This window comes from Lissotriton vulgaris, chromosome 8 (genome assembly GCF_964263255.1).
Source record: "Lissotriton vulgaris chromosome 8, aLisVul1.2, whole genome shotgun sequence".
NCBI classification, from domain to species: Eukaryota; Metazoa; Chordata; class Amphibia; order Caudata; family Salamandridae; genus Lissotriton; species Lissotriton vulgaris.
In genome coordinates, this window is record NC_141696.1 from 852,162,986 (window position 1) to 852,179,995 (window position 17,010).

The 17,010-nt window shown below is 43.1% G+C and overlaps 1 protein-coding gene across 1 annotated transcript in view; it reads right to left on the bottom strand.

The window, feature by feature from the left end:
* Positions 1-3,140: 3,140 nt before the first annotated feature.
* Positions 3,141-17,010, bottom strand: part of LOC147698099 (arylsulfatase D-like) — a 291,198-nt gene continuing 277,328 nt past the window's right edge. The window contains exon 6 of the mRNA XM_086934775.1: positions 3,141-4,474. Within this exon, the coding sequence (XP_086790901.1) occupies positions 4,104-4,474 (371 nt within the window). The 3' untranslated portion in view covers positions 3,141-4,103. The remainder of the gene's footprint in view (positions 4,475-17,010) is intronic.

The following is a 17,010-nucleotide window of genomic DNA, read 5'->3' on the forward strand; positions in this document are numbered from 1 at the left end:
GTTGTTCTTTACATACAGCAAGACTTTGATTCACCCTAGTTTTATCAGTGGTCTGCTATGGGTGGTACCTTCAGTACTGTTGGTTGTGCTTTGTCCAGAGGAACATGACGCTGTGAGATCCTTTTTTGGGTCACATATTCCTGCAGTGTACTTTTCTGTACCTGTCTCTCTGGTAAATGTAGTTTTCCATCATCACTGCTGCTGAGTAACTGCTCTGGGTGTTGGGGCACTACTGCTCAGATGTCTAGGGGAGACATTTCCCATTTTCTGTCCTGCTAATAGGCTATTGGATGTTCTAGTTCAGCAGGATAATAGACTTGGGTGGCCACCTGCAGGTCCTGTCGAGCTTTGTTCTCCCGGCTCAAGAGGGAGTGTCATCTCTTTTTTGGAGTTGTAGTAGTAGCTGCCTTTTGATCGGTGGTAGTTGCAACCTAATTTCATACATTTGTGGTCACTGCTACCTCCCAGCTTCCTCTCTGCTCTCTTAAGTGGTAAAGGCTTATAAGTATTTCATTGTTTATGTCCTGCTGATTTGGGCAACATTTCCCTTCTCTCTCGACAGTGCAATTGCATGTGCTAGCTAGCAATCAGCCAGTTGCCCTCTGCTGAGTTTTTCTCCTGTATCTCTGCCCATTTTTTTTGTCTTTCTTCAAATGTTCTGTGTGACATAGGATGGGTCAGGGCTGGCTGTATTGAACCTTTAGCACTATGTACATCATTTTTTTGCATATAAAGGTTGAAAAGAGTCTCGCTTTTCTACCTTGAGATTTCAGTGGTAGGCAATTGAGGAGGTCTGAGGTTGCTTTGAAGGGACTGGTACTCTCAGCTCTATAGCTTCTGTGTGGTTAAACTGTGATTTGGCTCCTGCCCAGAGCTCATGTTCTACACTGTTTTTTCTGATTGAGAGGGATCTGAATTCCTCTCCTTTTGAACTTTTGGAGAATTTCCTTGAAAAGCATACTCTAATGGTTCTATTTGTCTCAGCCATCCACTCTGTAGTAATGGAGTATTTTACAGACTGGTTATCCAAGTTACTCTGTTCTTCCCATCAGTTCCCTTGGGCAAGTCGTGAGCCAGGTTATTGCTCTTCCTTTTTTCTGTTGCAACCAATCAGGGCTATTTTTCCCCTGTCTATGCACAGGGTGATAGCCTTCTCCACGTTTGGGCAACAGGGTATAATCCTGGTATCTGTCAAGTATGGGTGTGCTTGGAAGCATTTAAGCAGACTGTGTGTTCTGTCATGTGATGGCTCAAGTATGTGAATTTTTCAGCCTTGCTTGCTACGGTCTGTGTTCTAGTTTATCCTCTTAGGTGGAGACGGTGCATAAAGTGGATTTGAAATTTGGTTCATTGGTGTTCTCTGTATCCCTAGGTTGATTCTCTGTTGTGTTCCACTGTATTGCAAATTTCACATGTACTTGTAATTATTTGATATTTCATGGAGAGTCTGCATGTCCAGTGTGTGGCATGGACTTGGGACATCCTCACACTGTAAAGGAGGAGACAAGGGATTGGCCCTAGGATGTAATTTCGTATTTACTGGTAATCTTAAATACTACTTGAACCATCTTCCTTGGCCTATTCGTTAAATACTCTTCCCTCGTTCCCAGTGAGTCTTGTCTTCCATCCGGAACTATGGGCTTTGCCTGGTTTCAATGCACAGGGTTGCAGGTTTGGCTGTTTGTTCTCCACCAATCATTGCACTTGGTTTCTTCTCATCACATTCCACATTGTAATATTCTAATTACTTACCAGTAATTTCACTACTATGAGTCTAAGGTCTTTGGAGTGGCAGAAATCGTGTTGAGTCCCACCGTGGCGGGTGACTTTTTGCCCTATGTAGAGATCCTCGGCTCTCAAATTGGACTGTCTTTGCAGAGAAGGGAGCTACTTCCACGGTGGATTGGTTTACAGCACTAAAGGGTTGCTGCGTAGGTGCAGGGAGTTTTCTCCCTGCTAATGGGAGCCTATCTGCATTTTCTCTGCCTGTGTCTGCTATGCTGGACACTGGCAAGGAAAATGAGTGACACTAGTACCACCCTAGTACCAAGCTCAGGAAGGTGATACAACCCTCACTGTGATCTGGTGGTCCCTTGATGGTTGGGCCAACAGTCCAGCGGTTTACACCTGCAGAAGCTCTGCTGATATCAACCTTGTTCTTACCACAACTCTTACTAGAGAGGGAAAGCATGGAATTGGTGGGGTGGGAGCATTGCTGCAAATTGGTCAAGCTCTAAATGAGGCCTTCATTGTTACTGCCCTTGGACTTTCCCCCCTAGATGTCTCTGGTTAAAATATCAGGCATTTAAGCTGTATCCGGTAATACTGTATGTGATATTTGGTGAGTATTAGGTGTAATATTCCCGAACCAGAAAGAGAGAAGCTTGTTTTGGAAATGAATACATTAATTAAACATTTTGGAAAACATTTTTATAAGAAACCAAGCGAGGTTGTGTGGCAAAAACCCTTCTGAATAGACTTGAGGCTATGACAAGGAAAGTGTGGTCTTCAATGTATGAAGATTTCCTGTCAGTATTAGATTTTTTTAATGTCAATCATCAGCATGTAAACTTATCTTCCTCTTGTACTTAGATAAGACTAGGAAGAGGATATGTGAATTGGGTTGCTAACGGGCAGCTCCTTAAGACAGCAATGGATTTTACTAAACCAGTGATACTCAAAGTACAGCCCTTCCGACCTTTACATGCGGGCTCCTGGTCAACAGCAGCACTGTGCTGCTGTTTATTTGACTGGGCACTGACATTCAGAACAATAACAAACTAACAAGCAAGCATTTATTGAAAGGTTAACTGAAGTTAAAGAAAGGACGTTACTGAGGTGGCCTGCTCTCCTGCTCCACCTAACTTCAGGAACACCTTTATTTTTTAAGACATCTTGTATAAATATGATAAAGCCTCTTTAAAATTCATGAAAGTGTATTTCATTGATATACAGGAGCGTTTCACCCTAGTACATCAGATCATATCACTGCATTGTGAGCCATTTTTTAAAAGCAAATGTTTTCAAAATGAATTAAGAAACATTCCGGTTTCCCCCCACCCAGACAACAATGCCATAGTAAAATTAGGAGGCAAATCAGTTGTCATGTGCACCCTGTGGGTGACCTGGGTTACTAATATACATGGACGACATCATAGTTTATTAAATCTTCTACAAGAGACAGTTTTGCACAGTGCTCATCCTCAACTCATGTATTTCAATTTCCACTTATATGTGATCATGAGGAAAAATTAGACAAAGTTGGAAAAACAATTGCATAGGATCACACAATTTGGTCAAGTGAGAAAGCCAGGATGGATCCCAGTTTTTTTGGTTTCACGTTGTGGAATTCAGCCACTAGATTTACATGCTTTGCTTCCCCTCGTCCAGCTTACACCCCCTTAAACATCCCGGCCCCTATAGCCAACCTGCTGGCAGACAGATCACAGGCCATCATTTGTTGCCCCTGGTAAAATGTTTGCTTGTACCCATGCCCTAAACTCAAGTGATGATATTAATAAAAAGACTATGACAAGGCATTGCCCAGACAATTTGCAGCAAAATGGGAGTGTTTTATTGGATGATTATTAGGGGATGACGCAACTTAGTGTTGCCTACAGTGGATTCAGGAGAGCTGAGTTCCAATCTTGGTTTACAAACCAAAATTATGGTTTGTACTTTTGTTCCCCTACGCCTAGGAAAATCATCTCAAATAAGGAATCTGGTCCATTTTATTGTAAACTTTGTAATGTATGAGAATTGTTCAGTCCACACAAAATCTATAAAAGTTAAAAAAAAATCTATTTCATACTAGCCACCTGAACAATTTGGATTTCCTGAACGTTTGCTATAGTGTTTTAACTACCAATGAAACTGGTTGAGGTCTCTTTATTTTCTGTGAATGTTAGCAGAGGGAAAGACATGGTCTAGTTGAAAAAAAATAAGTGATGTGCAAGGCCACTCAACATAGCGTTTATTGTAAACAGTCTCCGAATTCAGGCTCAGCTGGAGCATCTGTAACTTAACATAGAATTTGTTTGACAAATGCAATGATGTAAATTCACATACTTTATGTGGACGCTAGAAACAGACAGTTTCCTTCATTAAGCAATAGTCTGATCATGGTCACTTTCGGCATCACACCAACAAAATGGAAATATACCACAGCATGGCTGCAACCAGGGCTTCCACATAACATTATACATAGAGAGCTGCTGAGGAACGGGTGTTATGGTCTTCTGATGGTCTGCTACGGCCTGGTCAATTCTTTTTATCAGCTCGAGGAAACGGGGCTCAGTATCTTCAGAAATGGGTTTAGCCTCAGAGGGATCTTTGGACAGGTCATAGAGCAATGGAGGGTAGTGATGGGCTACAAAGGGACCATCACATTGGCAAATCAATACATTAAAACAGCCAACGCCCCCTTCTGGGTGAAATATTGGAGTGATATAATGAGCCTTCCATATTGCACCACCTGTGGAAAAAAATAGAGATTCAATTTTTTAAAAATGGTATTCATCTGTAACTCACAAGATAACCATTACAAAGCAAGATAGTGAATACATTGGTCAAAATGGCACGCTCCAGTCTATTGATCATATTAATACTTTAATTTGGTTTATTAGAAAATTAACCACACAGGAGCAATAAATATACATCACATCACTACATAACATCTAAAAATGCCAAACACACTGATTAAGACCAGAAGAAGAATATCATTCAAAATATTGAATACAACACTCCAAATTAGGAGAGGTAACAATGAATTTATAATCTGAATTTAATGGGCTCTTTCAGAAAGCCAGCCACAGAAAAACAAATATGCTCTGTAGATAATTGCTGAAACGATGAGGCTGGTCTTAAGTGAAATGTAAACCCCTTAAATGTAGAAATACAAATCTGGCCCTCAAAGGAGCACAACATCTACAAAACAAAATGTAAAGTGCATATTGTCCAGTGCCGAGGTTGAATCACTCCCATGATGGCAGTCTCTCAACCTTATGCCATTGATGTATGATGTTACCACGCGATCAAAATGATTGTGGTACATTACATCGCTGCTTTTACAACGCAAGTCGTTACCATGACTTGCGCTGTAGGGTGCTGGACTTAGGAATAGTATGATTTACTATTCCAACTCCAGCCTATATACAGTAGAGAAGGTGTTGGAATAGTAAATCACACTATTCCTTAGTATAGAGCGCCCTCCAGTGCAAGTAGTGGTAACGACTTTTGTTGGTAAAGCAGCAATGTGAATGTACTGCGGTATTTTGACCACGTTGTTAAGGTCGTTTCCCATGCCATCTTCTCGGAACCGCAAGCAAGCAGTATAACACGCTTAACATACATCTAGACAAGAGATATTGAGCACGTGACCAGATATGGCTCCTTCTATGGGGTAGATTTCACAAAAAGCATGAGCAGTAGGTTTAACTAATTGCTTCAGCTCCCTCATGTCTATCCTGTAAGCATAAAAAATAAATTAAGTTAATGTCTAATGTGCTATAGTAATGCTATTGGTGTTATTATATAGACCTGGTCTCCCAAGTGCACAAAACCGTGATTTTACATCTATTTAACCCTGTGAGCCGCATCCAACTGAAAGCAGTCTCTTATAATAATCTTATTAATGGATGATCCACTCGATACCCAACAGATAACCATCCAGAAGGAGACGAAGACACTGGAAATACATTCCATCCAGAGTCCCAGGAAAGTTATATATGCCAGAGTGATCTGGGGAGAGCCTAAAGAAAACAGAGTTCTCCACTATTTGTAAAATAGATGGATCCTCATATCCCCAAATGTTGCTCCCATAAGCAGCGGCAGAAAGTCACTTTACTTGATAAATTGTAATCATGGTGGGAAGTGGCTTATTACTCAGCCTGGCGGTGAAGTCGCAAACTGCTGAGATGGCCCTAATCAGTGAGAATTTAATGGACCATGATCCGTCTATTGCTTTTAAACAGACATGTATTTAGGCCTCAATTCTAATGCAACATGGTTGATGGTTCAGCTATTGAGGAGATTGACCCTGGTTCGTCCCCTCGGCCGTCACTTACCCAGCCGGACATTGAGCACAGCTTCTACCCCTCTCCCTGTTTCTCTCATCCCTCCCTCTCCCATAACAAATTTCTGTAACTCTGCCCTGCTATGGATCCTTCCTCCCCTCCTTTCCTACGAATTCTCACAACTTCTCTTTTGTTTACCGTACCTTACTACGATATTATAACTGATGTAATTTGTAACGCAATGATCCTCTGGTAAAGCGCTCCAATACCTCTGTGTCTAGCTAGCGCTATACACAACTTTTTAGATGTACCTTGTAATGCAACGATCCTCTGGTAAGGCGCTCTGATAACTCCGGGTCTAGCCAGCGCTATATAAAACTTTTCAAATCAAATCAACTGAAAACTGTTTTTCCTGAACGCTGAGTCCTTAGCAACATGGCTGATGCCCGGTGGAGCGGCGAGACAGCTACTGAGGAGATTCCCCCTGGTTTCCCCCTCGACCGTCACCTACCCAGCCGGACATTGGGCACAGTTCTTCCTTGTCTCCCTGCTGGGACTCCTTCTTTCCTTCTCTCCTACAAATTCTTGCAACATTGTTTTTGTGTACTGTACCTAACTATGCTCTTGTAACTGATGTAATTTTTAACGCAACAATCCTAAATTTAAAGCGCTTTGATACCCTCTAGAGTCAAGTTTGCGCTATATAAAACTTTATGTAAATAAATAAATAAATCCTCTTATGAGATTAACCCGCACTCGATATGTGCAACCTACTAGTGATTTTGGTCCTAGTAGTCTGAGAAAGTAACTAAAGAAAGTGATTCTTCCTTGCTGAAAACAGGTTCCTGAGACATTACCAACCTCCCCCAAAGCACCCCGGTTCTCCCTTTGTTACAGGATCTGGGCAGGAAAGAGCTAGCAGACTAAGCAAGGCTTCATCCTATCTAGTATTGGCGCAGAATATGGTGCACGGCAGAACTGTCAGCATTAAGGGTGGGCGTAAAATCCGTTTCACGGGCGAATTTGCGGATTTTCCGCGATTTCGCGATCCGCGAATCTCGCGAAATCGCAGTAAAATCCGCGAATCAGCGGGGACGAATTTTCAGCCAAGCAAGGGTTACAGCAGCAGGTGCAAAAGTTGAACCTAATTTCTTTGTAACCTTTTACAAAAGGGTTACAAACAAATTAAATTCAACTTGGACACCTGCTGCTAATTGCTTCCTGGCGCCTCGTTGCCTACTTGCAACTATTCTCTGACCCTGCTCTGACCCTTGAAGCAGGGTCAGAGAATAGTTCCAAGTAGGCAACGAGGCACCTGTCCAAGGAATTAAACCTCATCAGGAAGCACTTACAGATATAAAAGACAGGAAGAAGGGAGAGGATGGCAAATACACCCATTTTGAGTTGTCAGGAGGGGTTAAACTAAAAGAGACCTTTACAGCACAATTTTCCTATGCATTTTGCTAAAAATAAAAAGCTGTATGTTCTGTAGGGGCAACTCAGGAATCTGGCCCTTCAGAGATGCGGCTTCTCTTTCTTTCTCTCGTTCTCTCTCTCCCTCTCTCTTTCCCTCTCTTTCCCTCTCTTTCTCTCTCTTTCTATCTATCTATCTATCTATCTATCTATCTATCTATCTATCTATCTATCTCTCTCTCCCTCCCTCTCCCATAAACGACTGCATGGGTAACTTTGCTATGCAAGCGGCTTGCGAAGACGCAAAAATCCCCGCGAACACGCAAAAAACCCTGCGAGCATGCAAAAAACCCCACGAACACGCAAAAAAACAAAAATCCGCAAATTCGCACAAATTCGCGAATTTTGTGGATCGCGAATTCGCAAATCCGCAAATTCGCGGATCGCGAATTCGCAAAATTCGCCCATGCTTAGTCAGAATATGCTGCTGGGCTCAGGGATGTAATCGCATCAGATCAGTTTAAAAAGATCAGCTGGCTGAGAGCGGTCAGAGTTTCTTTTGCGAGTATCGGTCTGTCAGAATTGTGGGAAAACCCATCATGTTGCAGATTCCCCCCGAAAGAGATCATAAAAGAAAGATATTGGGAAGTGGCTTACCTCAATAAGCACAGAGAGAGCGACAGCTCATCATTATCTGGGGCTTTCTTAACAATAAAAACATGGCCTAGTCTGGAACAGTACTGGACGCTATTTCCAAACCTTTCATCATCATCAATCCTTATTTCGGCACTTTGTGGCCATAAAAGATACATAAAACCAAGAATACATTGCACAGTTGAGGAAAAAACAGTTTACATGATGTCGGATGGGGTTTGCAGGAATACAATAAAATCCATAAATTAGTAAGAAGGCATGTATAAAACATTTACTTAAGAACAATTGTACATGACCAGTTATCTGATTCCTAGGGGCAATTCATTATTATACAATCAATAAGAAATCAGAACAGCCTTATCCACCACAGATAAATATACACAGACCTAGCCGTTTATAGATCCAACCCCAATTTTTTACGAGTATAACATACTGACAATAAAAATCTGCTTATACAGTAAACAACCAATTGTCTGGAGTCTGTTTTAATAATCCTATATGCTTCAGCATAGGAGCGTACACCCATGGCATTACACAGTGGTCTGATCCATCTTTTTCTTGCTAATAAATATGCAGTACAAAAGAATAGGATGTGATTATCATCCTCTTTTGAACTGGACGGACAACACATACACCTCACGCTTTTTGTAGACCCCACCGTCAGAGACCAACTAGCTAACATTACGTTAGTTTTAAGTATTCCATATCTGAATTTCAGATATAGGCTTTTTGCCAGGGGGGGTTGGACCTCGTCTAAAAAGTCCTCAAAATATGGGGAGTCCTTGAATGCCAAAAAGCTCCTTGTAATGGTACCGCCTGTATGGCTATTTGGGAGATTGTATGCTATATGCGCCCAGAATTTTATTTTGACTAGTTTTTTGCAGCTAAGTGTGAGACTTTGGGGTTCCTCCCAAAAATGAGACAGACCAATTCTACTGAGCCATGTTTGAATGTGTTTCAGCCAAGGGTTCGAATTGTAAATGTAGGAGAGTAGGGTCTGCTATCCTATGGTCACCCCAAATTTTTGCTTTTTGCTTCACTGGTTTATGACTTAATGTGGCTGTGGGCCTGCTAATCAGACCCACAGCCTGCTGTTCTCTCTCTAAATTACTGCCAATGCACTCTAGGTGCATTACGAATTGGAACTGGTTCACCTTATTGGCCTCTGTAACAGTGTACTCTAGGTATCCAGGGCATAGGTGTTTCCAAGGCCTACCAGGGGCTGCAGCATGCATTATGCCACCCCTGGCCTGGCCTCCAGATTTGACACAACTGGCTGATCACTCAGCTGGGGCAAGTTGGTGTAATCACCTCTTGCTTAGGTGTAGTATCCCTATACCTAACCTAGACTGGACACATATGTTCCTATCAGCCACTCCTATGGAAAGCCTCATCAATCCTGGAGGCAGAGTGCGTGGAAATATGTGAGATGGTGCTCTAGCATGAGCTGAGCCTGTCTGCAGCTGTCGGGAACCACTCCCTTAGCTGTTCCGGGATATTGCCATACCATATACTCTTAAGTGCATTATAATCCTCGCGGTTATATGCTAAGTTTAGTTTGGCTTTATCAAAACATGTTGAGTAAGGTGTCATACGATTTGGAATACTATCCCCTCGACAGTTCTGTCAACGGGGATAGCATTCCACCCTTCTAGAGGGACACGAAATGTACATAGCCTTAACCCCGGTTAAAGTTAACCCGAGCCTCAGCATCACAAAATGGATGCTGCCACCACAGACACAAGTCTGACCTCCTGCTGCTGGGAGTCCTTCCAGCGAGGAAGGCTTGGACAAAGGGTTTCCTGCCTTGGGAGGTGCGAGCACCACCCCAGACAGGATTTTGTGTATCGGGTAGGACAGGGCTGAATAGAATCAGACATGCCCGGGGCACACAAGGTGTCCCCATGCATAAGCCAGTCCAAACCGGTCCTGGGACTTTCCAGACCCAGGGCTGGCGAGGAGCTGGACAAAGGAAAGGAGGCGTAACCGCCCCCCTTCCTGGTCCCACCCAGAGGAGGGACCTAGCATGTGATCCACCCCTCAGATTGGGAATAGGAGTGGGAGCAGTGCCATAGCCCCTCAGATCATCCTGAATCAACTTGAAACTAAGAAGACGACTGGACTTCGACATTCTGCTGCACAGAAGACTGAAGAGCATCTCCCTTGTGGCCTAGGAGTGGCCACCCTGTGAACACAGGCACCATCCCGCAACTCGACGTCTGCTTTGCCACCGCCTCCCGCTGGAGCCCGAGCCCAGAGCCTGACAAGACCCAGACTCCCAGACTGCACACCGCCCGATCCACAGTCCCTGCAAAGAAGGGACCCGTGGAGGCACCGAGAGACGTGAGACCTTGCTGGTCCGAGTGATAAGCCTTTTTTGATTCCTGCGTGGCTTGCATTAGCCAAGGCCCATTTGCTCCAATCAAGTTGCCGACACTGCCAACAGCGAGAAGCCTGCGTGGGACAGCTCGTGATCGACTCCTGGACGTCCTCGACCTCCTCGTGCCACGTGGCTCCAGAGAGAAGCTACACCTCAACACCTGTTTGCACCCGACTTCGCCTGGTTCCAATCTGGTTCCACGGTAGTCACTGGCTAGTGACTTTGAACATTGTCCCCTCTGCTTTCAGGTGTTCACAACTTCAGATCCACCCTTGGATCCACCGGAACTCTTCACCTCGAGCCGCCTGCAGCATCTTCAGCTCCAAGCACCATCGACCAGCGTGACGAAACCCGACACTACTTCGACCCTATGCACCCGCGTCCTGTGGGTGAGGTAACTCAGCAACGCTGGTGTTCCCACACTGGTACACACCTCTAGTGTCTGTGTCTTAAGTTTCAGCTTTCTAGGTCACTCGGAAGGTTCCTAACTAACTAACTTTATAACTTTTACGCACCATAGACATTGCATTGGTGAGTGCGTGCACTTTAAACACTGCACCCGAGTCCCGCGGGCCTTTCCCGACTCAGTCACTGCTAGTCCCGATCAGCTCCAGCAATTCCCAAGGCCCTAGGCCTGTTTCCTTTTTGATTGGTATCTCTTATACCACTTTCTTAGAATATGGTTTAGGTGGCCCCTAGGGCTCATCCATATTGTGCAACTTTTGTGTATTTTAACTGTGTTTTGTTTTAACGCTTGTGCTTCTGTGCTCATAAAGAGTCCAGGGGATATTTGTAGTTAATAAATATATATATATTTTCAATATATATCTGTGTGGTGTCCTTTCATTTGGTATTCAAGGGGGTTGTATATGGTAAAACAGCTTGCTTCACATGCCTTTCAGAGTTTAGCCTAAGACTGCTTTGTCCACATTACCACTAGGATAACTGGTCTATAAGGTTGACTTACAACCGATCATCATAAGGGTTGCTTGGCATGGTACAAGGTGATCACTAGAACTAGTGAGCATCATATACCAGGCCAACTTCTCACAGTAAAGATCCAGACTCTTTAGTTCAAGGAGGCTATCTCTATAGTCTCCAAGTTCTGGTGTGCACCAGAGTCTCACCCAGTAAGAAAGTGGAAGTAAAATTGCAAAATGATCTATACGTTTTGGACTTCGGTCTAACAATAACATTAAAAGTGGGGTACGTTTGGGTAGTCTTAAAATACTTCTATAAAACTTATTTTCACTCTTTGCAAATAAATTCCCAGCTTTTGGACCCCAAATGTCTGCGCCATATAGAGCTGCAGACAGACTGGGCCTTAAATTTAAACACTTCTAATGCTGGTGAAATGGATTTGCTAAGAGTCGCCCCATGTTTCTTTAAAATTGGTAAGGAGTTCTGGGTTAAAATCGTTTTGTTTTTTTCAATTTGGGTTTTCCATGAATTTTTCGAATCTAAGGAAACTCCCAAGTAAGTAAAATTAGACACAAGTTCCAGTTTTTGATTGTTTAGAAAAAAGTTCCCCTTGAATGATTTGTGGGGATTTAGGGCCATACATTTAGTTTTTTTCGTGTTTATCTCTAGCCCTTTCTCATTACAGTAAAGTTGGAATCTACTTAGGAGGGTTTGAAGACCATTGAGAGATCAGGATAGTATCGTCCGCATAAAGAGTGCGGGGACCCTTGTTCCATTCAACTTGGGTGAATCGTTGTTGTAATCTTCCAAGTGAACTGGAATGTCTTTAACAAATAATGAAGAGCGTGGGAGCCAGCACACACCCTTGGCGGACTCCCCGCTTTATGGGTACAGGTTTAGACAATTCCCCATTTGGCCCCCAACACACTCTAGCATAATTATTGTCAAGGAGTCTTATAATTTGTTGGAGTAGGCAGACCGGCAACCTTTAGATTGGAAGTTGCACTTCCAATTCAGAGTGGGAACCCTACCAGTAAGAGAATACACAGCTAAGTGGGCTAAGTTAGAAAACAGCAAGTGTTCCTTCTGCAACATAGTGGATGAGTTCTATGCCCACGTTTTGTTTGTCTGCCCTGCCTACACAGGTCCCAGGAAGGTGTGGCTGTATCCAATTTGTAGAAACCTGGGCACCAGAACTTTTAGTATTACTTTAAGAATATTGTGTACCGACACATCGCCATGTATCACAATAGCAGTAGCCAAGTTCCTCAGCTGGATGTGGATAAATATATCAGGTACTGTAGATGTTATATGAAAATCTGCCAGGTTTCATTTATCTGTGTTACTGAAATATCTCTGACGTTGTTTGAAGTTAAGATGTTTTAGCTATTTATTTATTAAGGATCTTAATTAACTATTGTGTCACGCTCCCTCTGAAAATGTTTGACATTTTTTAACTGGATCATGTGTTTTGTATGCAATTCTAAGTTTTAACATTCTGAATTAATGCATTTTAACCCTTTTTAATGTGCGAAAATTCACTGTTTTATCTGTGACTGGCTTTTATGACAAACCTGTCGAATAATGTTTTTGGGATTGCATTTGATTCTTCCATGTGTGTCCTGAGTATGAATAAAATGTCTGTGAATTGAGCCTGGTAGTAGGCCCCCCACCTTTTTGCCTGTTTGCACAGAGGCAGAGTTTTGTTTTTTTAAGCAGCAATAGGTTATTCAAGCACATGTGCTTTGTTGGTCTCTGTGTGCACCCATACAAGCCATACGGTTTTTTTCCCCACCACATTCTGGTTATGTATTGACGCAAACCCACATCATTATCCTATTGCAGCATGATCAAATAACAAAAAAGTGGATATATTTAAATTTTCTAAATACATTTTCTCATTATTTTATTGCATATGAAAGGCTGGCTTAGGGTACCTGTCTTTTGGTTGTAGTTATGACCCTTGGGCTGTATGGAAACATACCACACTCACATATCATCCGAGCATCCTAAGGTTTCTAGAACTTGGTGCATTACCTTTCTCACTGATTTGTTGGCAAGAAGATTGCTGTGAAAATGAAATTATTTTTAGCATTTGTTTTCAATCGCTTTCTCAGCCAGTTTCCCTTCCACAGGAACACAACTTGCTATGGCTTGACCCATATCCCCCTTGATATCCAAGTGTGGAGGTACCATATATACATACATTTTCAAAGCTGTGAGTCAATATCCAAACACGTGACAAAAGGTAATGTGTCTGATGGAGAAGCTTTCATAGGCATTTCTGCAGTATTTGAGCCCATGGTCAACTACCTACCCCAGATATTTGTCATAAAGTAGCTACAGAGGGAAATCTGTGTTGATGCAGCTTGTATGATCCTCAGCTCGTTTGATTAACAAGAATGCACTGAAAATGTCAAAGTTCAGGTACAAATATAATAATAATAATAATAATAATAATAATAATAATAATAATAATAATACGGCATTTTATATAGCACGAACAGCTACCTCACGAGGAGGTGTCCTGGCGCTGCAAGAACACAGTCAACCAAGAGGACCGAAGTGAAGATGCCTAGTGCGGTTGGGTAAAGAGCCAGGTTTTTAGTAGTCGCTTGAAGCAGATTTCAGAGGGGGCTTGCTGAATTTCTGGGGGCAATGTGTTCCGCAGTGTCGCAACATTTGCCGAAAAGTACGACCCCCAGTCTCGCCCTTTTCACTCTAGGGGCCGCAAGCTGAACGCGGCAGTTGGAGCGTAACGCACAGGCCTGGAAGTATCTCGGTAGCCGAGCTTTCAGATATTTAGGACAGGTGCCAAACAGAGATCTGAAGGCCAACGTAAGTGCCTTGAATTTGATTCTGCTGGCTACTGGTAGCCAATGAAGTGATCGAAGATGCGGAGAGACTGAATGCTTAAAAGGAATCCTCATTAGCAGTCTCGCAGCCGCATTTTGGACAAACTGGAGTTTTTGTATTAAGTATTTAGGTAAGCCCAGATAGAGGCCATTGGCGTAGTCCAGCCTAGATGTCACTGTGGCATGGACTACTGTTTTACGACAGCTCTCTGATAGCAGTCTCAGAATCTTGCGAAGATTCCTCAATTTGCTCAAGCAGCAGCCGACTACTTGTTGGATGTGCGTGGTAAAAGACATACTGTCATCCCACCTCACACCCAGGTTTTTTGCCGTCAGGCTGGGCGAGGGGGCTTGTCCCATTTCCGCTGGCCACCACATATCATAAATTCTTCACATTCCAGTGACAGAAAATTGCAGAAATTCCAGCGAAAGTCCCACCATTCAATATTTCCACACTTCTGATAAAAACGTACCCCACATGTAAGTTGGCCTATGTCATGGGATAGGAATAGTCCAAACAGCGTGAAGATACCATTGACAATACACTGCATTCTTTCCTTTATGGAATACCCACTAATGCATTTGAGGTTTTTTTTTAAACTATTTGATTGATTTTAATTATAGGTAAAGTGCTTTGATCTACAGCAAAATTGCATTGAATACATCAAAGAGGGATACATCCCGATATAGGGAGTCAACCAAGTAGTTGTAGACAAAGACTTTTAAACAATCACATGTATGAGGAAGCATCATGCCCTAGAGTTCCCCCACTTACATTCCACTATCCAAGACTGCACAAATGACCTTAAGCATTCCACTACGCAAGATCCAGTTGTTTCAATAGGTTTCACTACCACTTTGAAAATGACATCACATGTAGGCAGACCTTAATATTTGTGTTAGTCCTTAGCCCTCAATATTTCCTCCAAGCCAAGGTGCCTGTCCGGGTGTCCCCAGTTTTGCCTGTGTATACTCCCAGTTCTTTAAAAGGGCCTCCTTCCCTTTATATTTTCTGTGAAGGTGTAGATCTTTGTGAAAATGTCATCTCACTTTACCCTGTCTAGAGTTTTCTCCAATTCCCTCTACCATACCCTCTGGAACAAAATGTTTTCACCTGCTTTCGGGTTATTTAGTAAATAATAAATGCAGGAAATTACATATCTCTCATCTTAGTAGTCAATGAGGACCTTCTCAGAAAGGCCGAGAGCTGTTCATAATCTGTTTTTAAACAGAGGTTGTTCTGCATAGTGCAGGACTTGAAAGTATCTTGAATCTCTCAGGTTACTACAGGTTAGAGTCCCCTTTGGATTGTTAGAATGATTTAGCCTTCCCTCAATAAGCCAGCCCACAATGTTTAACAGCCCCTCTCTTTCCATGTTTGGAATGTTTGCCTGGCAACACCAGGTGTGAATTTCCCATTTCCCCACAGTGGTGGGAAAGGAAACGCATATGTTGGTAGGCCTCTTCCTAGATATACACCACCCAAACTTCCCAGGGGTCTCCTGCAAAGGAGGCAATACATAGTCTGTGGTCTCTGTGTGCTTTCATGGTCCATTATAAATTGTAAATTGATACTTGCATAGCGCACTACTCACCCGCAAGGGTCTCAAGGCGTTTGTACGAATACCGCTGTGGACCCCATCCTGGCTTTCCCTGTGAGACGTCCACTCCTGGGCACCCCCAAGGTTGAGGCCAGGCATCCTTAGCGTTGTGGGGGCCGTTGTGGAGATGAAGCAAGCTATTGCCCAGAGTTGCAGAGTGGGACTCCATGATTGGAATAGGCACCGAGGCGAGAATTATCAGGCCCGTGGAATTTTGAGCCCAAGACCCGCCGAGGCGGGGAATTGAACCCTGGTCCCGGGCTAGACCTCTGTATCAGGGTCTGCCCGTGATCACTCGTACAGTAACCATTCTCGGTTTCCATTCTGGTCTACTCAATTCGGTTGCTCAGGTCTAAGGCAAGGTAATATCTGGAAAACGTGGCACACCTAGTCTATCCTGTATTGTCCGCTTTTAGATTTGCGCCTCGCTAATTTTCACCCTTTTATCCTGCCATATAAACTTGCCAAGCACACTTTGCAGATTAGCTATGTATTTCCTGTTTATTCACTAAGCTACTGTTTCAAAGGTAAACAGGATTTTAGGAATGATAGTAATTTTAAGGGCTGCGATTTACCAGTCAGGAGACAGGTTTGTTTGTCTATCTGTAATTTCAGTGATTTATGTACTCTCCCTACATTTATGTCCTTAGATTTTGCTAATGATCTGATCGCCGAAGAGGAAACAATCCCCCTAAGTTCTTGATTGTTGTGTTTGGAGATTGAGACATTTGTCCCATCTGATTTGCATTAGGGGCAGCAGCAGCGAGCTAACCGGGTCAGTTGAAGAAAGCAGTATGTCACCTACAAACAGTGAGGTTGAATTTGTAGCCTCCCAGCTTGACACGCTATTTGATTTGTCCCTAATCCACTATGCTATTGGTTCAAAGTTGAGTGTAAATAGGAGTAAGTGGAGTGTGAACCTCTGTCCTCTTCCTTTTTCTATCCATTGGGATAGCATGTAACACAGGCACTGGAGGCATGCTAACCTGTCAACACCCTGTTAACAAATCTTTCCCCAAAGTCGATCTTTCAGGAAGGACAGAATAAGTTTCCTATTCTTAATATCCTGAAGGTTCAAAACCATTTTTGTATCGTCTCCCACCTGCCTTCCAGGGGTAATACCTTCCTGGTCTGGGCACACTAAGTTCCTTATAACAGCTTGCATGCGGAGT